Here is a 26,598-nt window from a genome sequence, read left to right on the forward strand (position 1 = left end):
ATCATGTAGACATCATAGGTGGAGGTTGCCGGTGTTGGATGGTGCGGTGCCAGGCAGATCGCCGACATCCTCATCCATGTCGGTTGCCTCCTCGGAGGCAAAGTCCAGTACGCCTGTTAAATCCTCGACTGTAGCGAATGGGTGGGTGGTGGGCGGGATGTAAATTTCCCTATCACTGGCTTTAAATCTGATCAGGTCATAGACTCAAGACTAGCCGTTTGAAATCCCAAGATTTTGGATTCGGTCCAGTATCTCATTTAAAAGCGAGAGGTCTTCCGGGCCCATCTCTTGATAGTAGGCGGGGCTAACTTGCAGTATGCTCGACGAAGCATGTGAAATGAATTTGGGGTGTGGATCAGCCAGGGCGAGGGCATGGTCTGATGCTGAAGAGATCATATCCAAACTTGAGGTTGGTTTTGAGGTGAGACCTGATTCGAAGTTCGGATCTGAGGTCGGGTCCTAGGTTAAGGCCACGACATCTATGGAGTTTTCCAGCTGATCTAGTGCCCAACCAGAGAGGGTGAGATCGCCACGGGAGTTGGCAGTATATTCCAAACTCCCAATCTGATGATTTGATCTGGGGTGAAGCTTTCGATGCGGCCGAGGTGTTCGGCTAGATCAGTGTGAAGATGTCGCCGCAACCGATGTTGCTGATGATCTGAAGATGAGTCATTGACCCTTTTTTACCACATAGTGGGACCTATATGGGCCACCAATGTGGGTGCTAAAATCGACGGATCTCGAGTAGGGGGTCCCGAGTTGTAGGTCTAGGAACAATGGTAATAGGGCACGAAGGGAGACAATGTTTACCCAGGTTCGGGCCCTCTCAAAGCAGCAAAACCCTATGTCCTGCTTTGATTGTATTGATGTGATGGAGTACATAGTCAGTGAGGATAGTACCCCTTAGTCCAGGACATCGTCAGTGAGGTGGAAGGCTTCATGTTGAGAGAATTACTTGTAGTGGGGATGAACTATTTAAAAATAAAAGATTACCTACTCTTTTTTGCATGAAAAACTTTTGATCTAATTATCAATTGTCAAGGTAGTACAAAGAACATAAGTAAAAATTACATCCAGGTCCATAGACACCCGGCGACGACTACAAGCATGAGAGCGAGCCGAAGGCACACCGCCATCATCGCCCCTCCCTCGAGTCGGGCAAACCTTGTTGTAGTAGACAATAGGGAAGTCGTCATGCTAAGGCCCGATAGGACCAGCGCACCAGATCAGCAACCGCGTCGATGAAGGGAAGCGTAGATCAGAAGGATCCAACCTGCAAACACGCGAACGAAGACCAAATCCACGTGGATCCACCGAAGACAAACGTCAACCGAATCTCGCGAGACCCGACGGAGACATACCTCCACACGCCCTCCGACAATGATAGAAGCACCGCTGGGATAGTCCTAGGCGGGAAGAACCTCATTCCATCTTCAGAGAGTCACCGCCGCCTCACCTTCGGAGCAGGACACAAACCCTAACGAAACTAAAAACATCCAAAAACGAAGCCCTCCCGTCAACAAGGGTCGGGATCCACCGCACCTCCATGGTTCTAAGGCCACAGGAGACAAAGTAGACTGGTAGTTGCGCCGAGGGGGGCGCAAGAAACCCCGGTAGCATGCCCTTGCGTATGAGGCTATGAGAAGGGGTACATAGCTAGTTACCTACTCCATGATGTAAATTAGTTTAACCATTTTAAGCAGAATGGATATGTATTGCACTTAAGGGACTCCTCGTTTTCCAGTGTTATTATTTAGTTTTCCAATGTTTATTTAGAATGAAATTATCCAGTTTCCGCTAATCTTCATGCTATCAAATGGCAACATGGATTAGGGAAATCTTTTCTCCTGTTGGGAAAGGATTCCGCCTAGCCCCAAAAATACCCTGATGGGAGTTTGCTCCCTTGGATTTGCAGCCCGTACAACCAAATGAGGCCTAGGGGTTTGTTTGGTGCACAGGGAAATGGCAGAATCTCTGCCAAATCGTTGGGTAGTTCAACTTGCATGTGGATTATTCGCCTGTGTGTATGTTCATGTCAGGGGAGAGGAAAAATTCACCCCTCCCTATGATGTCCTCGAGAGAAAAAACCGACTCCTAAATCGTCGATCAATTCCTTCTCTATCTCTCTCAAACACAAACTTCGGTCCATGTTCGATGCTTTGTATGTGCCATGTCATCACTCCATTGACTTGTGTCCTGGTCTGATTGCATCCACAACTACCCTCTAGAGATCCAGAAAACCTATTTAGAAGAGACCTAGACAACTACGCGGCCATCCTTGACAATGCATTGATGATACCAGTCGACCACACACCTATTGAATTTTTCAGTCAACCGGACCTAAACAACTATACATGCTTATATGGGTGAGTGCATGGGCGGATACAGGCCCCAAGCAGCCCGGGCGGCTGCCTGGGGCGTGAGGCCCATCTTGCTTGTACATTGTAGCAAATATACTCTAGCAAAGCGAAGGCGGCCTGGGGCGTGAGGCCCATTCTCAAAAAGCTGCCTACCTGTGCGTCAACTTGGAGTCTTGGATGAACACAAACCAACCGGCTGCCCATCGCGCGTTCCCCCGACCTGGACGAACTAGGCATCAGCTGGTTGCGTGGCTTGCGTCTTTGCCCGCCGGCGCAGCTCGCCGCCACCGGCTGCCAGCTGCCGTCGTACCTACCTAGCCGACCAGCTCCGTCCCATTTGATCCCCTTCTACGGCATCAGGTTGCGCCGCTGCGGCGCATCGGGCTGTTGCCCTGTCCGACGAGGCGGCGACCCCGACGAGGTGGCAGGCTGTCCGACATCTGGCGAGCTGCAACACAGAATAGACAGCAGAGCAGGAGCAAAGGTATCCCTTCCTAGTTCTCTTTGATGTATAACTCTGTTCGGTGGAGGCGTTGAGCTCTGTTTTGAACTTCTGATGTATAGCTATAAGGAACTAGGAATGTAGCAGTATTTGTCATGTAGCAGGCTACTCCAGATTAGTCCTAATCTTGTAAGCATGCCCCCCCTCCCCTTGGGATTCACTATATAATCTACATTCCATTGTTGTTGCTTGCGTTTTACATTGATTTATGTGAACTGAAACTGTTTATCTCAACCACAATGTTAAGAAATTAGGTCGAACTTACTAAGTGTATCCAGAGTGTGCTTAGTATTTGACCTATGTGCATCTACGTAACTAGGTAGAGTGTAACTAGGTAGAGTTCCTTGTACGTTCATTGTATTTTCAAACGAAGATATGACGATTTCAAAAGTCTGGAGTGTACTATTGGGCTTTCTATATATCCAGTTATCCACTTGCCACTTGGTGGCCTGTGATCTGGGCAAGACTAGCAATCTTTCACAATGCTTGCAATTAAAAATCGGCATATTGTACATGCTGTGGGATTGATTAAAACCACATTAGATATAAGGCAGGATGGTTGGGATGAGTTCTGTAAAAAGGTAACAGACTTTTGTGTCAAATACAACATTTTATTTTTATTTTTTGCGGGTGTGTCAAATACAACATTGTAGTGCCAAATATGGGAGATATAAGAACTGCTAATGTGCGTTCAAGGACTTGGGGTGGGCAATTGGTAACTTACAACCATCATTTCAAAAATGAAATATTCAGTGTGTTGCATGATTAATTTATTATGGAGTTAGCATTGATTTAGTTGTTGCAACCGCAACAGCGGAAAAGGCATTCTCAGCTATGAGCGTTATCATGACTGGATTGAGGAACAAAATAGGTGATAATTGGATGAATCATAGAATGGTATGTTATATTGAGCAAGATGTATTTGTGAGTATTGAAGAATCAAATATCATTGAGCGATTTCAAGGTTATCACAATCGCAAATGCCTTTTGCCTTATCCTGGATGTAAGCTTTCACATTTTGCGTCTGTTATTAACTATTTTTTATCTGCTATATTATTGATTTGCATTCTGAAATTTATTATTGAAGGTTTAGCTTCTTCTATTATTGAAGATGTAGTCATGGGAGGTTCAGATCAATCAATCCTTTGATTTGGTATCAATCTTTGTATCAATCTTTTGTATCTTCTATATATGCTACATATTGCCTTTTGATTTATCTTGCTTTATTAATTGACCCAACAAGAAACAAATGCTGTCATTGAATATTATGTTTGGTTTCTTATTAGTTATGCAATATAGATTGACTTTCATATGCCTTGAAACTGGAGTTTTTTTGGTAGTTTTTAGCCCCTAATTTTTCACCTGGGGCGTCAGCTAATCCTGGCTCCGCCAGTGGGTGAGTGTATATACTCCCTTCGTCTTAAAATTCTTGTCTTAGATTTGTGTAAATACGGATGTATCAAGTCACTTTTTAGTACTGGATACATCCGTATCAAGACAAATGTAAGACAAGAATTTTGGGACGGAGGGATACTTACATATACTAGTCAATGTGTAATTATATTAAGTGAATGTGGATATTAAGTAGGATATTATTTGCGTGTTATTATGTGATTAGCATTATATATGGCAAGGAATTAACTGCACGCTAAACGTGTTGAGCGCTCGACATGAAGCAGTCTAGGTCGTTGGATTGAATGAATTGATCGTCGAGATTAATTGGATCTGTCCTTTGAGTTTTTTTATATTGGTATAGATATATGAGTGTGTGCGTGAAAAAAAACTGCCAGCCGTTGGTAATGCTATCCGAGCACGCGATTTTCTTCCTATCCACAATATTATCCCACTCCCCTCTTCGTCCGAAAACCCTCCAGTCCAGTATCCGTCGTTCCCCCTAGCCATCGTCCCGCGCCCCGTCCATGGCCACCGCCACGCTCCCTCTCCGCCTCCTCCCCTCGAGAACCCCACTCCTCCACACCGCCGCCTTCCTCCCCGCAAGCGCCTCTCTCTCCGTCACCGCGTCCGTGCCCCGCCACTGGCGCATCTTCGCGGCCGCCGAGGAGGCGCCCGCTCCGGTGGAAGCCGAGGCGGAGGAGGTGGTAGAGGATGCCGCGGTTCCGGAGCCTGTTGAGGTGCAGCTGGCTGCTGCTGGCGCGGGGAAGGACGCCGACATCTTCGCCGTTGTCATGGTGGGTTAGCTCGCACGTTCACTCACTAGCATCTAAAGTTGCAGTTTGGTCAAGATAAACTGGAAATTACTAGGGCCTTCTTTGGGCTTCATTAGCTGCTGTTTCGTAAATCTCCGTGACTTAAATACCACTTGAGCTTTATGTATGCCTTGTGGTGAATTGAAGATTCCAGGTTTCGTTGGGACTGCAGTGCTGCACCCCGCCAAAAAAAAAAAAAACACAGTGCTGCACAAGAGATGGTTAGGCTGTATCATGATTCATGAATACTACTCCCTCTTTTCGGGTTTAGTAGACCCACGAATTTTTTTCTAGATTGTCAAATTCACCAAAGAAATGCGAGTTATATGCCACAAAAAGATATAACATTGAATTCGTATTCGTGAGAAGTTTCTAATGGTATGCTTGTAGTGGCATACTCCCTCCGTCCTTTAAAGAGTGTACTTTCAACTTTGTTGGAGGGTCAAACTATCTCAATGTTTGACCGAGTTTGTGCAAAAATATATCAATGTTTATGAAACCAAATAGGTATATGATGAAAATATATTTTATCATGAATCTAATGCTACTAATTTGATGGCATAAATGTTGATGCATTATTGTATAAATACGGTCAAACATAAAAATGTTTGACTTTCCAACAAAGCTGGAAGTACACTCTTCAAAGGACGGAGGGAGTATGATATACAAGTTGTATTTCACAGGTCAAAAAGATCTGAAAATACGTGCAAGCGTTTTAAACCGGAAACAATGGAGCAAGAGAAATGTGCACATTGGCAAGGTCCTCCGTGCTGCTCCCGCGAGCGGCCCGGGCGGAACCCTAGATTGTCGCCGCCGCTCCCCTTTCTCGCCTTCCTTCTCCCTCGCCGCCGCCAGGGGACGCTGCCGGGCAAAGCCCGCGCGTGCGTCGGCGGCGGCGGGGCTCCCTCCCCCCTCACGAGGCTCCTGGGCGGCGCGGGACGGCCGACGCTCGGCTCGGCGGCAGGTCGGGCCGCCGGCGGATCTGGGCGGGGCTCCCCTGCTTGGTGGCGCTGCGGCGCTGGCGGTGGCGTGGTCTGCGCAGGGCGGTGAGCGCACAGGCTCCTCCTCATCCCGATCTGATGGCGTTGTGGTGGCGCCGGCGCTCGGGCGTGCGGTGGGGTCCGCGAGGGTGGTCGGCGTGCGTCTTCCACCCCGATTTGATGGCTCCACGGTGGCGCCAGTGCTCGGGCGGTTGGCTTCGGCAAGCGATGGCGGGCGCTGGGCTCTCGGCGGCGCTCCGGCGTGTGCAGGCGGCGGAACGGTCCCTGTGCGCGATCGGCGGCTCCGTCTCTGACCCGGACGGCGCGGGGGATGGCGGCGACCCGGCGTGGCCGGCGATCTGGATGCGGTGGTGCCGGCGGCTCGCTGATCTGCCGGTACTCCAGGGTCTGCCTGGTGGTGATGGTGGTGACGGCGGCCCGGGCACGAGAGTTGGATCCCTTCGAACTGATCTGGGTGAAAACTTGCCTTTGGCTCCTGCTAAGGCCGGCGGTGGCGGCGCTATCTGCGTCGTTCCCTTCTTGAAGGCATCGCCGTGGAGAAGTTCAAGGTCACTCTCTGCTACCTCCGGGAAAAACCCCAGATCGGATGATCGGATGACGGCGGTGCTCTGGTGTCGTTCCTCCCTTGGGGGCGTCATTCTTGGAGGTACACACGTGATCGAGGGACCAGAGGACGGATTCTTTGGTGGAGCGGTGCTTCATCCTACACACTGATGGCGACGGATCTTGACGGCGTGGCGCAGTGCAGATTCGGAGTTCGCTGTGGGAGGATGGACTCACGCAGGAGGACGATACTGTCGGGCGTCGTGGTGGCGTCGATGGCAGAGAGACCTAGCACGGTACAGGCAACAATACAGCTCTGAAGATGGATTGGTGGCAGGTGGCTGCAGCGGCCTCATACCCGGCAGGCGTCTTGGTTGAGGAGTGCGCCGGACTGGTAGGTGCCCCATACCCGGCAAGCGTCCTGGTTGGGACCTCAGGTCTTAGATGTTTAGGTTTGGCTGCGATGTCTGTTTGGTATTAGGCCCAGACTATCTGTACCCCTTCATCAATTGGATAGGTGTAGCGACGTTTGTTGCTTAGACGGTGGCTTTAGTCTTGCTGTTGTATGGCTTTGTAAGGTCTTGTAAGAATAATTAATAAAGTGGCCGTATGCATCGCCCAGATGCAGAGGCTGGGGGTCATCTTCCTTTTCTAAAAAAAAGAGAAATGTGCACACTTCACACTAGGATGTGCATGCCGCAGTGTTAAAAAGAAAATTGGAACTATTTAATGTATTACAATGAATTATCTGGGTGCACTTTAAAAAAATGCTGAATCTGCAAAGATGCGTCGTTGGAGAGTTTCTGTTTTCTCTACTTCCTATAGGTATTGTGATTAATGAGGAAACTATTTTGACTATAATTTTCTGTTGTGCAGATTGGGTCCAGACAATACATTGTGATGCCAGGTCGGTACATATACACACAGAGGCTGAAAGACGCCAATGTCAATGATCAGGTTTAGTGCTTGTCCTTTTATACATAATGTTTTTTAGGACTCCCCAAGTTGACGTCTGACTGTTTGTAAGACTTTGGGTAATGCTTTTGCCATGTGGCATGGTTTCCTCCAGCATGTTTGGATGAGAAAATAAAATCCTTTGGAGAATTACCTTACTGCGTTGTTGTTCTTATAAAAGGTCTCTCATTTTGGTACTTGTTCTTAGGTTCGCTCATTGGTCTTGATGTGGCTATGCACACATGGTTACGGAAGTAACTCATACATTACGTGTTTGTTCATTTAGTTTACTTAGTCCATGAAAATATGGAATTAGCATGCAACCGCACACATTCATATGGATCCTTGGCATGCTTTTGTATCTTTGAGATAACTCCCATATAATGTTTGATGCACAGATCATTTTGAACAAGGTACTACTGGTGTCAACTAGAGACAAAGCTTATATTGGCATGCCAGTGGTGACCAATGCTGCTGTTCATGCAATTGTTGAAGAACAGGTATGCCCTATGCATGAAGTGAGATTAATAATGAATATACAAAATTAGCTTACACTGGTTTCTCCCCATTATTTGTTCAATAGGGACTGGACGATAAAGTGATTGTTTTCAAGTTCAAGAAGAAGAAGAAGTACCAGAGGAAAGCTGGTCACAGACAGGTAAGTATGTCTAGTTTGTGTCCCATTGAAGGTGGAAATATACTAGCATAGTCATAAGAACTGACTTAGTTTTGACATTCCCAACTCCAAAACAATATGAGTTCTTATAATTTTCTGTTCTTTGACAGCCAAATACGAGGTTAAGAATTACCGGCATAAGTGGATATGAGGAATTCCCTGCTGATCCAATACTTCAAGTTCCAGCTTAAGTGTAATTGTAAGTTGTTTAGTTACAAATGCTTGGTAGTACATTAGAGTGCTAGAGCATTTTCCCCACTCTTCCCCAAGTGAGGCTCTTCCCCAAGTTAATGTACTCGAAATGCTGCCATTCGTTGAGTGGCTGGTTCCATCCTTTTGTTCATTCCACCAGCTCTTATGTTCCTTTCAAATCCAATTGTATTATCTTGACTGTGCAGAAAGACAGGGGAAAGCATTTAATTACAATGTGGACATGTTAGCTTTGGATTGTGCAATTTTCAGAGTTGTTGAGGCCCGCACTACATAACATTGCTAATATTACTATCTGTTTTCCTAAATCTAATCTGAATTTGTTTAGCTCTTTATTGTCATAGTATTATTTCTGGCTGTGGTTTTGCAGAAATCTTACCACTTTTAAGTCCATGAGAAAGACAACAATGCCCGTGGCCTAGACACACGTATTTTGTAGTACCTGTCATTACATTCTTTTAGGCAGTTCTTACTTTTTTTTGAGCTTCAATGCATTGCATTAAACAGTGTGTGAAGCCAAATCGCTCGCCACAAAGAGAGATACACACGGATCAGGTCCGTCTGTTACACAGGGAGCCATTCCAGCCATCAGCGATCCCTTGGTCGCCAGAGTGTGAGCAACCTGATTACAGACTCTAGGGAGAAAGGAATCAACGCCCTTGTCATCAATAGCATCTTTCAGTAGAAGTGCATCCGTTTCCAAGTACACCCTGCCCATTCCCAGGTCCGAAACCAAATGAAGTGCAGTTTCAGCAGCAAGCATCTCTGAATGTAGAGCATTCAGAATATTAGGGAGAAAACCTGATGCACAAACCAGCACATCGCCCACATGGTCCCTGAACACTGCACCCCAGCCCCCATTTCTTTCATCTGGCCTGAATGAACCATCAATATTAATCTTAATCCACTCCTCGGGTGGTGGCGTCCAACGCTGTTTGGGTAATGAACAGGCGTTCTTTTGGGTTTGCTGAAGAGTGCAGAATTCACGCGTCTGATGTTGGATAATCCATGCTAGTTCCTCGCTCAATTTGCCTTTGCCTCCTTCTCTGTGGTTATTTCGCTCACACCACCAGTTCCACATGAGTGTAGCGATGAGAGCTTGCTTCTCCACAGGGAAGGCTATCAGCTTCTCCACCATTGTCATAGCCGTTCGATGGTCCATTAACAGCAGCCTCCGCCTCCAGTCCACAAAGGCGCCACACCTCCTTGACTTGCTTGCATTTAAAGAGGAGATGGCCCCCGTCCTCCTCGTGAATGCGGCAAACTGGGCCGGAGAAATCTTGAGCCCCTTTCTTTGAAGGTTCACGCAGAAAGCCATCGAGTTGTGCGCTAGTCTCCACATGAAGTGCCTAATTTTGCCAGGGACTGTCAGCTGCCAAATCATCTTCCATGGGGACATTCTGTTTGACTCCTCCACCCCTGAAGCAACACCTCTGGGACCCTCAAGAGCTCTATCATGCATATGAACCCAATAAGCCGATTTAACTGAGAAAATGCCCCTTCTATCAAAATGCCATGCAGGGAGATCCTCAAGCACATTGTTTATAGGTATGGCAAGGATCCAGGATGGGTCATCCTCATGGAAAGTGGCCCTCACCAGCGGTTCATCCCACACACCCGTCACCGGATCGATCAGATCACTGACTTTTGATAGTAAGTTGGTGCCCCTTGGTGTAGCTGGCAGCCGTGTCGTTCCCCTAGGATCCATGGGTCTGTCCATATATTGATAGACTGGCCATTTCCCACCCGCCAAATGAGGCCTTTTTTTAGAATAACTAAGGCAGTTCTTACTTGAGTAGTCCTAGTCCATAGACTTCTCTAGGCCAAGTTGAAACTTCTCTCGGGGTAAAGCTGCAGAAAACTGGATTTGGTCACAAGTAATCCGTCGCTGTAGCCACTTCACTGAAGAGAAAATTTCTTGACTGTCTAAATGCAAACACCTAATATAACACCCCAGATTTCATTTCCAACCTGATGGTGCTAGCACACTACCTGAAGCCACAAGTCCGAGAGTAATTAGAAACTTCGACACTGCTCTGACCTGCTGTAGTGGTACACGAGGACATTGCTATAGTGATACACGAGCCATGCTCGCTCATGGTGAGTTGCACGACGACGGCCCCTTCACCTATAACTACTCTTACGGGAGCCCACAAACTCTCCTGGAGCCAATGCTCGCGATGATTCGCTCCACAGCCCCTGGCTTGTTTGTGTATACCATCTCCAACACAGTTGTGCCATGAGCAGTCATGTGGTGGGTCCTCGTTGTTTGTTTCCCGTCCTCCATGGCTGCAAAGAGGGGTGGGTGGTGTTTCTGGGCGGAAGAAAAGGAACGAGCGAGGAAGAAGAGATAAATGAATGCGGAAGAAGGAATGCGATACTTTTTTGTCGTGCAAAAATACAACCGATCGAAGCAGTTGGAACGTCGTCCGATGGTTCCAAGAGTCACGGCAATCAGACGCCTGTGGGAGTAATATACCAGAATTTGCTCATTTTCAGGTTTTTTGTTATTGTGTATCCATGGTATTAATTAGACCTAGCCATTGGACGCAATATATGGGTACCGTGGAGACATTGTATGTTCAACGTGACTCTGTGCACATGGTCATGGTATGGCACGTTCCACTAGATGAGGTATCAGTCACGGCTCCTCCTATTGATTTTTTGTCGAAAAGGACCGGTTGCCGAACACATTTGACAGAAAGGACTACCTGCAGATATAAATGACAAAAGAGACCCCCTCGGCTGTGGCGGCAGGCGCGGCAGCCGACATGTGGCGCCTGCCGCCACGCTAGGAGATGGCGGGCCCTGCCGCCACTGCAAGAGGCGGCCACCCAGGGGAAACGGCATCGCTGCAGTTTGCCTCGCTGGGATGGAACGGGGCGGGCCAGGTGGGCCCTGCTGCCGCTGTGGGAGGCGGCCGCCCATGGCGCTGTCTGTCCCTGGCCGACAGGCCGTGTAGGCCGCGGGCCCCGCCAGTGGGCCTCGCCGCCACTAGCCGAGGCGGCCGGCTGCTGCATGCGCTGCGATGTGCGCCGCTGATTCCCACGAGCGCGACAGCTTTTGCTCCTTGCATGCGGCGCGACAGCTTATGCTCTGGCAGACAAAGATGATTCCCACACTGACGATGCTGATTTTCACGCGCGGGAATCCGATGCTGTGCGCTAATTTTCATGGGCACGAATCCGACGCTGTGCGGTGATTCGTATGCCCGGGAATCACTCAGTCTGCTAACTTTTGCTTCAGCGGACGCGACCGCATCAGTCACTCAGCACTACTTTTGCTTCAGCGGACGCGACCGTATCAGTCACTCAGCACTGCTTTTGCTTTAGAGGACACGACGGCACTGCGGGAATTAACTCACTCGGTGCGGGAATCCGAGGCTGCAGTAGGATGAGTTTTAACCTGATCTGCCGACACTACAGGGATCCTCTTCCTTTTTATATGCCATGCTTCAGCTCCGTGCGTAAGCATACTCTATGTGACCTCGTTCCTCTCCTTTGCTCTCTAAGTCTCTAAGTACAGAGAGAAAAAGGCTCAGTAAGCACTTTCACTCGTGATTTAGGACGATTTAGAGTTGGATTTTGAAAATGATGAAGTTGAAGAAAAGATAGATTAAGGTAAGATCTATCCATTTTTGTTGGTTTCGTTCGCATGCATGATGTTTTTATTCTGTTTGATTAGTTCCTAAGTGTGTATTCTATGTTGCTTTAGGCATTATTTCAGCACTTGGAGGAGTCATTTGGAGTTTCTGGAGTAGGATTTGCCGTGCAAAGTGAAGTACGAAGGGGAAGAACGAGGTATGAGCTTTGCAATATATGCATTTTTTATGCGCATGCACAGTGGTAATTAGTTAGTCTTTTAGCTCGTCATTAGCTATGCGATGTAAGTGCTTAGAGGTTAGAAAAATTTGTAGACGACAGATACAACATTTATACTAATTTTTTAGAAGAGTAGGTTGAAGATGTTGTATCAATGTTAGCGTCCATTAGTATTGAGATGTGAGAGAAGATCTTAATATGGTAATTAAGAAAAAAATAGCACTGCAATTGTTCATTGCATGTGGTATGTTATTTCATGTGGTTTGTTTATTACTAAGTCTATAGTTAGGAAACCGTAGGTCTACATACAAGCAAGTGCTATTTTTATACTTTTGATAGCAGAAAGAAAAATCCGTGTGTAATATTGATGTTCATGTGATAATAGGTTGACTCCGTTCATATAATACTGGTGACGGATATTTATTCGAACTATTTTGACGCTTAATTGCAGTCGCAAGCACATCCATATTGGAGCTGAGGTATAAATGACTTCGTAATATGTTAATATCTTTTATATTGATGTAATGTTGTGAATAATATGCATGCCGCTGCGAATATTAATATTTGTAAATAAATGATTATAATTGTATGATATGAAAAAATTCTATAAATCCGGAAGATATTAAATGTATTACGCATATGATATTAAAATGTTATTATCATACTATTAAATGTTTTCCAAAAGCTTTGTTTTTGCATGTTAATATTTTTTGTATTGATGTACTGTTGTGAAATATGTGCATGCCGCTGCAAATATTATTATTTGTAAATAAATGATTGTTATCGTATGATATGAAAAAATTATATAAAGCCGGAAGAAATTAAATGTTTTAATCATATGATATTAAAATGTTATTATTGTACTATTATGTTCAGTGGTTGTTGGGATAGCGAGTAACTACCATCGGTTTTGTCATAACTTGTTGTAAGAAAATTAGTTTTTACTAATAGTGTTTTTTCCAAAAGCTCAGTTTTTGCATGTTACGAGAATCAGTTTAGGATATTTTTCGGGTAGTTAGAGAAAAGAAAACAGAGTTTTAGTTTGTGATGCTCGTAGACGAGTTTGAGAAAAAATAGATCTCTAAATACCGGTTAACCAAACAACCCCGGAAAGTCTAAGCAAATGATTCTAAAAACAAACCGAATATTTGTAACGAAAATATGATTATTATTTTAGTCGTATGATATGTAAATGTTGTCATCGTACTACTACTAGATGTTCAGTTACTAATTGTTTAAAATGTAAACATGTATGTTGGTTAGGTACTATGGAAAATTTATTAGTGTACTATGGGAACGTCTTACGCGACGGTCCTTTCGGGGTGGATGTGTTCTTCTGCGAGTCGACTACAGTTGTAGTTAGAGACATGGTCAACGTGGGTTATTCAACTGTCAGAAGGTGCATCCGAGCGGTGTTTGGCCCAGGGATGCAGGGAAAAAATTTGACAACGGAGGCCTTCGTCGCTGACGGAGCAAATGATGGGATAGCTGCCCGTTGGGGTTTGCGGCCTGTCACAGGTGATCAGTCGTGGGGGTCGTACATGAGGTTTGCAAGCAATCCCAATAACCCAGTGTTTGGTCAGCCGATGGTGTATGCGGAGTTCATTTCAGTCACTGATGTTGCCGAATGCAATAGCAGGGGCGGTGAGGTCGAGTTGGCCATCACATCAGCCCCTAGCATCGGCCCATCGGAACTGACGGGCGACCAGCCTGTGTATGACACAGGATATTGGTCTGCGGCCGTTGACATGAGTGAACATGTGGAGGGATTGCCGGAGGCGCTAGATGATGACGATCACTCTTCCGCGTCTTCCGAGTCAAGCGAAGAAGAAGATGTTCCTCCCGAGAGGGCGGTCACGGCGTCACTGCAACCTGGGTTTTTACAGGATATGAGCATCACAAATGAATTTCACTCTGGAGCCTGGAGGTTGGGCAGGTTTTCCCAGACAAGAAGTCTGCTTACCAGGCAATTAATAGGTATGCAATCGCCCTCCACCGCCAGCATAAAGTGAAGCAGTCTGATAAAAAAGAGTTGAAGGTCATATGCATCCACACCATGGAAGGTTGCCGCGGAAGAGTTCTCGCTAGACTGAAGCCTGGGGTATGTTGAAGGAAATATGCCCTAGAGGCAATAATAAAGTTATTATTTATTTCCTTATTTCATGATAAACCTTTATTATTCATGCTAGAATTGTATTAACCGGAAACTTGATACATGTGTGAATACATAGACAAACATAGTGTCACTAGTATGCCTCTACTTGACTAGCTCGTGAATCAAAGATGGTTAAGTTTCCTAGCCATAGACACGAGTGGTCATTTGATTAACGGGATCATATCATTAGGAGAATGATGTGATTGACTTCACCCATTCCATTAGCTTAGCAATTGATCGTTTAGTATGTTGCTATTGCTTTCTTCATGACTTATACATGTTCCTATGACTATGAGATTATGCAACTCCCGTTTACCGGATGAACACTTTGTGTGCTACCAAACGTCACAACGTAACTGGGTGATCATAAAGGAGCTCTACAGGTGTCTCCGAAGGTACATGTTGAGTTGGCGTATTTCGAGATTAGAATTTGTCACTCCTACTGTCAGAGAGGTATCTCTAGGCCCTCTCGATAATGCACATCACTATAAGCCTTGCAAGCAATGTGACTAATGAGTTAGTTGCGGGATGATGCATTACATAACGAGTAAAGAGACTTGCCGGTAACGAGATTGAACTAGGTATTGAGATACCGACGATCAAATCTCGGGCAAGTAACATACCGATGACAAAAGGAACAATGTATGTTGTTATGCGGTTTGACCGATAAAGATCTTCGTAGAATATGTGGGAGCCAATATGAGCATCCAGGTTCCGCTATTGGTTATTGACCGAAGACGTGTCTCGGTCATGTCTACATAGTTTCTTGAACCCGTAGGGTCCGCACGCTTAAAGTTCGATGACGGTTATATTATGAGTTTATGTGTTTTGATGTACCGAAGGAGTTCGGAGTCCCGGATGAGATCGAGGACATGACGAGGAGTCTCGAAATGGTCGAGACATAAAGATCGATATATTAGACGACTATATTCGGACTTCGAAAAGGTTTCGAGTGATTCGGGTATTTTTCGGAGTACCAGAGAGTTTCGGGAATTCGCCGGGGAGTATATGGACCTTATTGGGCCATACGGGAATAGAGGAGAGAGGCCAAAAGGAAGGAGGCTTGCGCCCCCCTCTGGTCCGAATTGGACAAGGGGTGCAGCCCCCTTTTCCTTCTCCCTCTCCTCCTCTTTCCTTCTCTCCTACTCCAACAAAGAAAGGAGGAGTCCTACTCCCGGTGGGAGTAGGACTCCCCCCTTGGCGCGCCCTCCTCCTTGGCCGACCGCCTCCCCCCTTGCTCCTTTATATACGGGGGCAGGGGGGCACCCCATAGACACAACAATTGATCTCTTGATCTCTTAACCGTGTGCGGTGCCCCCCTCCACCATAGTCCTCGATAATATTGTAGCGGTGCTTTGGCGAAGCCCTGTGATGGTAGAACATTAAGATCGTCACCACGCCGTCATGCTGACGGAACTCTCCCTCGACACTCGGCTGGATCGGAGTACGAGGGACGTCATCGAGTTGAACGTGTGCTAGAACTCGGAGGTGCCGTAGTTTCGGTGCTTGATCGGTCGGGCCATGAAGACGTACGACTACATCAACCGCGTTGTTCTAACGCTTCCGCTTTCGGTCTACGAGGGTACGTGGACAACACTCTCCCCTCTCGTTGCTATGCATCACCATGATCTTGAGTGTGCGTAGGAATTTTTTTGAAATTACTACGTTCCCCAACAGTGGCATCCGAGCCAGGTTTTATACGTAGATGTTATATGCACGAGTGGAACACAAGTGAGTTGTGGGCGATACAAGTCATACTGCTTACCAGCATGTCATACTTTGGTTCAGTGGTATTGTTGGATGAAGCGGCCCGGATCGACACTACGTGTACGCTTACGCGAGACTGGTTTTACCGCCGTGGTTTGTACATATGTGACTAGCGGGTGTCTGTTTCTCCAACTTTAGTTGAACCGAGTGTGGCTATGCCCGGTCCTTGCGAAGGTTAAAACAACACTAACTTGACGAACTATCATTGTGGTTTTGATGCGTAGGTAAGAACGGTTCTTGCTCAGCCCGTAGCAGCCACGTAAAATTTGCAACAACAAAGTAGAGGACGTCTAACTTGTTTTTGCAGGGCATGTTGTGATGTGATATGGTCAAGACGTGATGCTATATTTTATTGTATGAGATGATCATGTTTTGTAACCGAGTTATCGGCAACTTGCAGGAGCCATATGGTTCTCGCTTTATTGTATGAAATGCAAGCGCCCTGTAATTGCTTTACTTTATCACTAAGCGGTAGTGATAGTCGTAGAAGCAATAGATGGCGAAACGACAACGATGCTACGATGGAGATCAAGGTGTCGCGCCGGTGACGATGGTGATCACGACGGTGCTTCGGAGATGGAGATCACAAGCACAAGATGATGATGGACATATCATATCACCTATATTGATTGCATGTGATGTTTATCCTTTATGCATCTTATCTTGCTTTGATTGTCGGTAGCATTTTAAGATGATCTCTCACAAATTATCAAGAAGTGTTCTCCCTAAGTATGCACCGTTGTGAAAGTTCTTCGTGCCGAGACACCACGTGATGATCGGGTGTGATAGGCTCTACGTTCAAATACAACGGGTGCAAAACAGTTGCACATGCGGAATACTCAGGTTAAACTTGACGAGCATAGCATATACAGATATGGCCTCGGAACACGGAGACCGAAAGGTCGAGCGTGAATCATATAGTAGATATGATCAACATAGTGATGTTCACCATTGAAAACCACTCCGTCTCACGTGATGATCGGACATGGTTTAGTTGATTTGGACCACGTGATCACTTAGATGACTAGAGAGATGTCTGTCTAAGTGGGAGTTCTTAAGTAATATGATTAATTGAACTTAAATTTATCATGAACTTAGTCCTGGTAGTATTTTGCAAATTATGTTGTAGATCAATAGCTCGCGTTGTTGCTTTCCTATGTTTATTTTGATATGTTCCTAGAGAAAATTGTGTTGAAAGATGTTAGTAGCAATGATGCGGATTGGATCCGTGATCTGAGGTTTATCCTCATTGATGCACAGAAGAATTATGTCCTTAATGCACCACTAGGTGACAGACCTATTACAGGAGCAGATGCAGACGTTATGAACGTTTGGCTAGCTCAATATGATGACTACTTGATAGTTTACTGCGCCATGCTTAACGGCTTAGAATTGGGACTTCAAAGATGTTTTGAACATCATGGACCATATGAGATGTTCCAGGAATTGAAGTTAAATTTTCAAGCAAATACCCGAGTTGAGAGATATGAAGTCTCCAACAAGTTCTATAGCTAAAAGATGGAGGAGAATCGCTCAACTAGTGAGCATGTGCTCAGATTGTCTGGGTACTACAATCGCCTGAATCAAGTGGGAGTTAATCTTCCAGATAAGATAGTGATTGACAGAGTTCTCTAGTCACCATCACCAAGTTATTAGAACTTCGTGATGAACTATAGTATGCAAGGGATGACGAAAACGATTCCCGAGCTCTTCGTGATGTTGAAATCGACGAAGGTGCAAATCAAGAAAGAGCATCAAGTGTTGATGATTGACAAGACCACTAGTTTCAAGAGAAGGGCAAAGGGAAAGAAAGGGAACTTCGAGTAGAATGACAAGCAAGTTGTCACTCTTGCGAAGAAGCCCAAAGCTGGACCAAAGCCTGAAACTGAGTGCTTACACTGCAAAGGAAATGGTCACTGGAAGCGGAAATGCCCTGAATATATGGTGGATAAGAAGGATGGCAAATTGAACAAGGGTATATTTGATATACAGGTTATTGATGTGTTCCTTACTAGTGTTTATAGTAGCCCCTGAGTATTTGATACTTGTTCGGTTGCTAAGATTAGTAACTCAAAACAGGAGTTACAGAATAAACAGAGACTAGTTGAGGGGGAAGTGACGATGAATGTTGGAAGTAGTTCCAAGATTGATATGATCATCATCACACACTCCCTATATTTTCAAGATTAGTGTTAAACCTAAATGTTATTTGGTGTTTGCGTTGAGCATAAATATGATAAGATCATGTTTATTGCGATACGATTATTCATCTAAGATAGAGAATAAATTGTTATTCTGTTTACATGAATAAAACCTTCTATGGTCATACACCCAATGGTGATGGTTTATTGAATCTTGATCATAGTGATACACATATTCATAATGTTGATACCAAAAGATGCAAAGTTAATAATGATAGTGCAACTTATTTGTGGCACTGCCGTTTGGGTCATATCGGTGTAAAGCACATGTAGAAACTCCATAAAGATGGATTTTCGGAATCACTTGGTTATGAATCATTTGATGCTTGCGAACCGTGCCTTTTGGGCAAGATGACTAAAACTCCGTTCTTCGGAACAATGGAACGAGCTACTAACTTGTTGGAAATAATACATACCGATGTATGCGGTCCAATGAGTGTTGATGCTCGTGGCGAGTATCGTTATTTTCTGACCTTCACTGATGATTTGAGCAGATATGCGTATATCTACTTAATGAAGCACAAGTCTAAAACATTTGAAAAGTTCAAAGAATTTCAGAGTGAAGTGGAGAATCATCGTAACAAGAAAATAAAGTTTCTACAATCTGAAGAGAAGAATATTTGAGTTACGAGTTTGTCCTTCATTTTAAACAATGTGGAATTGTTTCACAGCTCACGCCACATGGAACACCACAGCGTAATGGTGTGTCCGAACGTCATAACCGCATTTTATTGGATATGGTGTGATCTATGATGTATCTTACCGATTACCACTATCGTTTTGGGGTTATGCATTAGAGATAGCTGCATTCACTTTAAATAGGGCACCATCTAAATCCGTTGAGACAACACCGTATGAACTATGGTTTAGCAGTAAACCTAAGTTGTCGATTCTTAAAGTTTGGAGTTGCGATGCTTATGTGAAAAAGGTTTCAACCAGATAAATCTCGAACCCAAATCGGAGAAATGTGTCTTCATAGAATACCCAAAGGAAACTGTTGGGTACACCTTCTATCACAGATCCGAAGGCAAAACATTCGTTGCTAAGAATGGATCCTTTCTAGAGAAGGAGTTTCTCTCGGAAGAAGTGAGTGGGAGGAAAGTTGAGCTTGATAAGGTAATTTGTACCTTCTCCCGAATTGGAAAGTAGTTCATCACAGAAGTCAGTTCCAGTGATTCCTACACCAATTAGTGAGGAAGCTAATGATGATGATCATGAAACTTCAGATTAAGTTACTACAAAACCTCGTAGGTCTTCCAAAGTACAGTCCGCACCAGAGTGGTACGGTAATCCTGTTCTAGAAGTCATGTTACTAGACCATGATGAACCTACGAACTATGAGGAAGCGATGATGAGCCCAGATTCCGCGAAATGGCTGGAGGCCATGAAATCTGAGATAGGATCCATGTATGAGAACAAAGTGTTGACTTTGGTGCACTTGCCTGATGATCGGCAAGCCATAGAAAATAAATGGATCTTCAAGAGGAAGACACTCGTTGATAGTAGTGTTACTATCTACAAAGCTCGACTTGTCACAAAAAGGTTTTCGACAAGTTTAAGGTGTTGACTACAATGAGATTTTCTCAACTGTAGCGATGCTTAAGACTGTCTGAATCATGTTAGCAATTGCCACATTTTATGAAATCTGGCAAATTGATGTCAAAACTGCATTCCTTAATGGTTTTCTTAAAGAAAAGTTGTATATGACGCAACCAGAAGGTTTTGTCAATCCTAAAGGTGCTAACAAAATGTGCAAGCTCCAGCGATCCATCGATGGACTGGTGCAAGCATCTTGGAGTTGGAATATACACTTTGATAAGTTGATCAAAGCATATAGTTCTATACGGACTTGCAGTGAAGCCTGTATTTACAATAAAGTGAGTGGAAGCACTACAACCTTTCTAATAAGTATATGTAAGTGACATATTGTTGATCAGAAAGGATGTAGAATTTTTCTGGAAAGCATAAAGAAGTGTTTGAAAGGAGTTCTTTAAAAGAAAGACCTCAGTAAAGCTGCTTACATATTGGGCATCAAGATCTATAAGATAGATCAAGACGCTTGATAAGATTTTTCAATGAGTATATACCTTGGTAAGTTTTGAAATAATTCAAAATGGATCAGTCAAAGAAGGAATTCTTGTCTGTATTACAAGGTGTAAAGTTGAGTAAGACTCAAAACCCGACCATGGCAGAAAATAGAAATAGAATGAAAAGTCATTCCCTATGCCTCAGTCATAGGTTCTATAAAGTATGCTATGCTATGTACCAGACCTATTGTATACCTTGCTCTAAATTTGGCAAGGGAATACAATTCTGATCTAAGAGTAGATCACTGGACAGCGGTCAAGAATATCCTTAGTAAGGACTAAGGAAATGCTTCTCGATTATGGAGGTGATAAAAGAGCTCATCGTAAAGAGTTACATCGGTGCAAGCTTTTACATCGATCCAGATGACTCTAAGTCTCAATCTGGATACATATTGAAAGTGGGAGCAATTAGCTATAGTAGCTCCGTGCAGAGCATTGTAGACATAGAGTATTTGCAAAATACATACGGCTCTGAATGTGACAGACCCGTTTACTAAACTTCTCTCATGAGCAAAACATGATCATATCTTAGTACTCTTTGGGTGTTAATCACATAGAGATGTGAACTAGATTATTGACTCTAGTAAACCCTTTGGGTGTTGATCACATGATGATGTGAACTATGGGTACTAATCATATACACATATGAATATTCGTGTTAAATCACATGATGATGCGAACTAGATTATTGACTCTAGTGCAAGTGGGAGACTAAAGGAAATATGCCCTAGAGGCAATAATAAAGTTATTATTTATTTCCTTATTTCATGATAAATGTTTATTATTCATGCTAGAATTGTATTAACCGGAAACTTGATACATGTGTGAATACATAGACAAACATAGTGTCACTAGTATGCCTCTACTTGACTAGCTCGTGAATCAAAGATGGTTAAGTTTCCTTGCCATAGACATGAGTTGTCATTTGATTAACGGGATCACATCATTAGGAGAATGATGTGATTGACTTGACCCATTCCGTTAGCTTAGCACTTGATCGTTTAGTATGTTACTATTGCTTTCTTCATGACTTATACATGTTCCTATGACTATGAGATTATGTAACTCCCGTTTACCGGAGGAACACTTTGTGTGCTACCAAACGTCACAACGTAACTGGGTGATTATAAAGGAGCTCTACAGGTGTCTCCGAAGGTACATGTTGAGTTGGCATATTTCGAGATTAGGATTTGTCACTCTGATTGTCAGAGAGGTATCTCTGGGCCCTCTCGGTAATGCACATCACTATAAGCCTTGCAAGCAATGTGACTAATGAGTTAGTTGCGGGATGATGCATTACATAACGAGTAAAGAGACTTGTCGATAACGAGATTGAACTAGGTATTGAGATACCGACGATCGAATCTCGGGCAAGTAACATACCGATGACAAAAGGAACAATGTATGTTGTTATGCGGTTTGACCGATAAAGATCTTCGTAGAATATGTGGGAGCCAATATGAGCATCCAGGTTCCGCTATTGGTTATTGACCGGAGACGTGTCTCGGTCATGTCTACATAGTTCTCGAACCCATAGGGTCCGCACGCTTAAAGTTCGATGACGGTTATATTATGAGTTTATGTGTTTTGATGTACCGAAGGAGTTCGGAGTCCCGGATGAGATCGGGGACATGACGAGGAGTCTCGAAATGGTCGAGACGTAAAGATAGATATATTGGATGACTATATTCGGACTTCGTAAAGGTTCCGAGTGATTCGGGTATTTTTCGAAGTACCAGAGAGTTTCGGGAATTCGCCGGGGAGTATATGGGCCTTATTGGGCCATACGGGAATAGAGGAGAGAGGCCAAAAGGAAGGAGGCCTGCGCCCCCCCTCTGGTCCGAATTGGACAAGGGGTGCAGCCCCCTTTTCCTTCTCCCCCTCCTCCTCTTTCCTTCTCTCCTACTCCAACAAGGAAAGGAGTCCTACTCCCGGTGGGAGTAGGACTCCCCCCTTGGCGCACCCTCCTCCTTGGCCGGCCGCCTCCCCCCTTGCTCCTTTATATACGGGGGCAGGGGGCGCCCCATAGACCCAACAATTGATCTCTTGATCTCTTAGCCGTGTGCGGTGCCCCCCTCCACCATAGTCCTCCTCAATAATATTGTAGCGGTGCTTTGGCGAAGCCCTGCGACGGTAGAACATTAAGATCGTCACCACGCCGTCGTGCTGATGGAACTCTCCCTCGACACTCGGCTGGATCGGAGTACGAGGGACGTCATCGAGCTGAACGTGTGCCAGAACTCGGAGGTGCCGTAGTTTCGGTGCTTGATCGGTCGGGCCGTGAAGACGTACGACTACATCAACCGCGTTGTTCTAACGCTTCCGCTTTCGGTCTACGAGGGTACATGGACAACACTCTCCTCTCTCATTGCTATGCATCACCATGATCTTGCGTGTGCGTAGGAATTTTTTTGAAATTACTACGTTCCCCAACATATGTCAGTCATGGCATATCACAAAAATAGTGCAGCTTAGCTGTGAGCAAACTGGGACTCTTTCAAATCACCGCAATGTGACGTCAAGATATGTGGCAGAGGTGATGGAAACAATTGTGCAGGGAAGTGTCAACATTAGTGTTAGGGCTTTGCAAAAAGATGCAGAAGATCAGATTGGCTTCCCTGTCAGCTACAACAAGGCTAGGCATGCGAAGGAAAATATATTCCAGAACTTGTATGGAACCTATGAGGAGGCCTATTCTTATGCCCCCAGAATGCTTCATCAGATAGCAAGTGCTAATAGGGGGACTCAAGTTTGGCGGAGAGAACGTACAAACCCAAAGAACCCGGGTGAGCTAATCCTGGACCGCTTATTCTGGGCATTCGCCCAGACTATACAAGCCTTCAGGCACTGTCGCCCTGTATTATCAGTTGATGGTACCTTGAAAGTACAAGGGCACACTATTGGCGATTGCAGCAAATGCAAATAATTAGCTTCTTCCTATTGCATACGCACTGGTCGAGAGCAAAAACAAAGATAGCTGGTTGTGGTTCCTGAGCTGCGTGAAGATGGGTGTCGTGAAAGAGCGTTTAGGTGTTTGCATCATCTCTGATTGCAACACAGGATTATTAAGTGCTCTCGACATAATTAAGGAGTCGTCAGAAGAGTGGGAGTGGCCGGATCTAGAGGGAAGGTGGTGCATGCGGCATTTGGCAGCAAACTTTTACTCCAAATTCAAGAATAAGGATTGGTTCAAGTCATTTGTAGGACCTTGAAGTATGTCTAGAGGGGGGGTGATTAGACTACTTGACCAATTAAAAACATAACCTTTTCCCAATTTTAGACTGGCAGATTTTAGCTATCTTTGGACAAGTCAAGCAATCTTCACATAATTCAAGCAAGCATGCAAAGAGTATATGAGCAGCGGAAATTAAATCATGCAACTTGCAAAAATGTAAAGGGAAGGGTTTGGAGGACTCAAACGCAATTGGAGACACGGATGTTTTTGTCGTGGTTCCGATAGGTGGTGCTATCGTACATCCACGTTGACGGAGACTTCAACCCACGAAGGGTAACGGTTGCGCGAGTCCACGGAGGGCTCCACCCACGAAGGGTCCATGAAGAAGCAACCTTGTCTATCCCACCATGGCCGTCGCCCACGAAGGACTTGCCTCACTAGCGGTAGATCTTCACGAAGTAGGTGATCTTCTTGCCCTTACAAACTCCTTGGTTCAACTCCACAATCTTGTCGGAGGCTCCCAAGTGACACCTAGCCAATCTAGGAGACACCACTCTCCAAGAAGTAACAAATGGTGCGTTGATGATGAACTCCTTGCTCTTGTGCTTCAAATGATAGTCTCCCCAACACTCAACTCTCTCTCATGGGATTTGGATCTGGTGGAAAGAAGATTTGAGTGGAAAGCAACTTGGGGAAGACTAGAGATCAAGATTCATATGGTAGGAATGGAATATCTTGGCCTCAACACATGAGTAGGTAGTTCTCTCTCAGAAATGGTAAGTTGAAGTTTAGGATTGTTCTGATGGATCTCTCCACAAATGAAGAGGAGATGGAGGGGTATATATAGCCTCCACACAAAATCTAACCGTTACACACAACTTGCCAAACTCGGTGGGACCGAATTGGTAAACTCGGTCGGACCGATTCAGCAAATCTAGTGACCGTTAGGATTTTTGATGGGACCGACATGCAACTCGGTAGGACCGATATGGTTAGGGTTAGGGCATAATGTAATCTCGGTGAGACCGATTACACAAACTCGGTGAGACCGATTTTGGTAATAAGCTAACCAGAGAGTTTGGGTAAACTCGGTGGGACCGATTCGCTCTTTTCGGTGAGACCAAAATGTTACGAAAGGGAAACAGGGAGTTTACATTGCAATATCGGTGGGACCGATCGCTCACTTCGGTTAGACCGAAACGTTACGAAGGGAAACAGAGAGATTACAATCCCATCTCGGTGAGACCGAGATCCCTATCGGTGAGACCGATTTGCCTAGGGTTTGTGGCAGTGGCTATGACATTTGAACTCGGTGGCGCCTGATAGAAAGAATCGGTATGGCCGAGTTTGACTTTGGGTTTAGGTCATATGTGGATGTGAGAAAGTAGTTGAGGGTTTTTGGAGCATATCACTAAGCACTTGAAGCAAGAGGCTCATTAAGCAACACCTCATCCCTCCTTGATAGTATTGGCTTTTCCTATAGACTCAATGTGATCTTGGATCACTAAAATGTAAAATGTAGAGTCTTGAACTTTTGAGCTTGAGCCAATCCATTGTCCTTAATATTTTGAGGGATCCACTTTCATCATCCATGCCATGCCATTCACTGAGCTTTCCTGAAATAATAGTCTTGGAATAGCATTAGCTCAATGAGCTATATGTTGTTATGAATTACCAAAACCACCTAGGGATAGTTGCACTTTCAATCTCCCCCTTTTTGGTAATTGATGACAACATATAGATCAAAGCTTCGACAAATGATAATAAGATTGAAAAACATCGTTGCTTTGAGAAGTATGTGATAAGCAAGAGCTCCCCCTAAATTTGTGCATAGTTTAAGATTTGCTTTGGACTGCAAATGCACAACGAATTAGGCTCATGGGTTACTCTTCCATGTCACATACATCTTGTTGGAGCGCTCAAAATAATAAATATTGAATACATGCACTCATCACCAAGCAAAGTGAATGATCATATAAGGATAGTTAAGATAATGTCATCCAACAAGCATAAATGTAGCATATGATCAAACACATGATCATCAAGTATCACACAGACATAAAGTATCTCAAACAAGAAAATAAAGTTCAACCACCAAAGCAAGAGAGAACAAAAAACAACACTCTCCCTCGAAGCCTATGATCTATACATTTTTCTCCCCCTTTGGCAACAAGTTACCAAAAAGTTCATAGAAAATGCATAGGACTAGATCGACTCTCAGGCTTGGTCTTCAGGTGGTGGTGTAGATAGAACGCCAAGGACGAAAGCATCAGTTGATGTAGATGGAGCTGGAGGTGTGGGTGCTGAAGCTGGTTGCACTGGAGCTGTAGGAGTTGTAGCTGGTGCAGATGAAGTGGCTCTGGTGTCTGTCACTGGCACTGCAGCTGATCTTTGAGCTCTTGGCACTCTGGTAAATGCATCTGTGGTTGTCTTGCCCTTCCTCTCCTCCATGTCATCCTGAAGCTGCTCAACAACAGACTGGATTTCAGTCACCCTCACATCTAAATTGTAGAACTTCTGCTCCATGATCCTCTCCAGGCTCTCCTGGTTTTGAGTCAAGGTGGCCAGCCCCTTCTCAATCCTCAGAGTGGATGCAATCAAGTAGCCTAGTTGATCCAGTTTTCTTTTCAGAAAGTATTGAGATGCCTCTTCCATTGTTGGCATCTTGGTTGCCTTCTCTGTCCTTGCCTTCTCCTTCTTGGCTTGAGCATGCACAGAAGATGGTTCATCTTCATCCATAACCACTTGGTTGTCCTCAAATTCTGGATAGATAGCAAAATGTTCCTTGTCCATCAAGTATGTGCATGTGCCCATCTTGGAGTTGATCAGCTCCTGAATCTGTGGGGCATACCCACAACTTCTCTTCTGGTCTGCTGCTGTCCTCTTGATGGTCTCAACAATGAGGCTCATGACCTTGAATTTTTGTGGCACATCAAACA

At 44.9% G+C, this 26,598-nt stretch overlaps 1 protein-coding gene and 1 long non-coding RNA gene across 2 annotated transcripts; both read left to right on the top strand.

Annotated features, from left to right (window-relative positions):
* Positions 1 to 4,712: 4,712 nt before the first annotated feature.
* On the top strand, positions 4,713 to 8,686 carry LOC123137054 (50S ribosomal protein L21, chloroplastic). The gene is made up of 5 exons (XM_044556606.1): positions 4,713 to 5,051; positions 7,490 to 7,570; positions 7,966 to 8,067; positions 8,151 to 8,225; positions 8,354 to 8,686. Exons 1-5 carry the CDS (start codon positions 4,782 to 4,784, stop codon positions 8,432 to 8,434), a joined length of 609 nt encoding a protein of 202 aa, XP_044412541.1. The 5' UTR covers positions 4,713 to 4,781; the 3' UTR covers positions 8,435 to 8,686.
* A 2,909-nt stretch (positions 8,687 to 11,595) lies between these two features.
* LOC123137055 (uncharacterized) lies at positions 11,596 to 14,502 on the top strand. The gene is made up of 4 exons (XR_006467669.1): positions 11,596 to 12,073; positions 12,168 to 12,253; positions 12,660 to 12,753; positions 13,538 to 14,502. It is a non-coding gene; the product is annotated as an uncharacterized lncRNA (long non-coding RNA).
* The last annotated feature ends 12,096 nt before the right edge of the window (positions 14,503 to 26,598 follow it).

This window comes from Triticum aestivum, chromosome 6B, assembly GCF_018294505.1.
Source record: "Triticum aestivum cultivar Chinese Spring chromosome 6B, IWGSC CS RefSeq v2.1, whole genome shotgun sequence".
NCBI classification, from domain to species: domain Eukaryota; kingdom Viridiplantae; phylum Streptophyta; class Magnoliopsida; order Poales; family Poaceae; genus Triticum; species Triticum aestivum.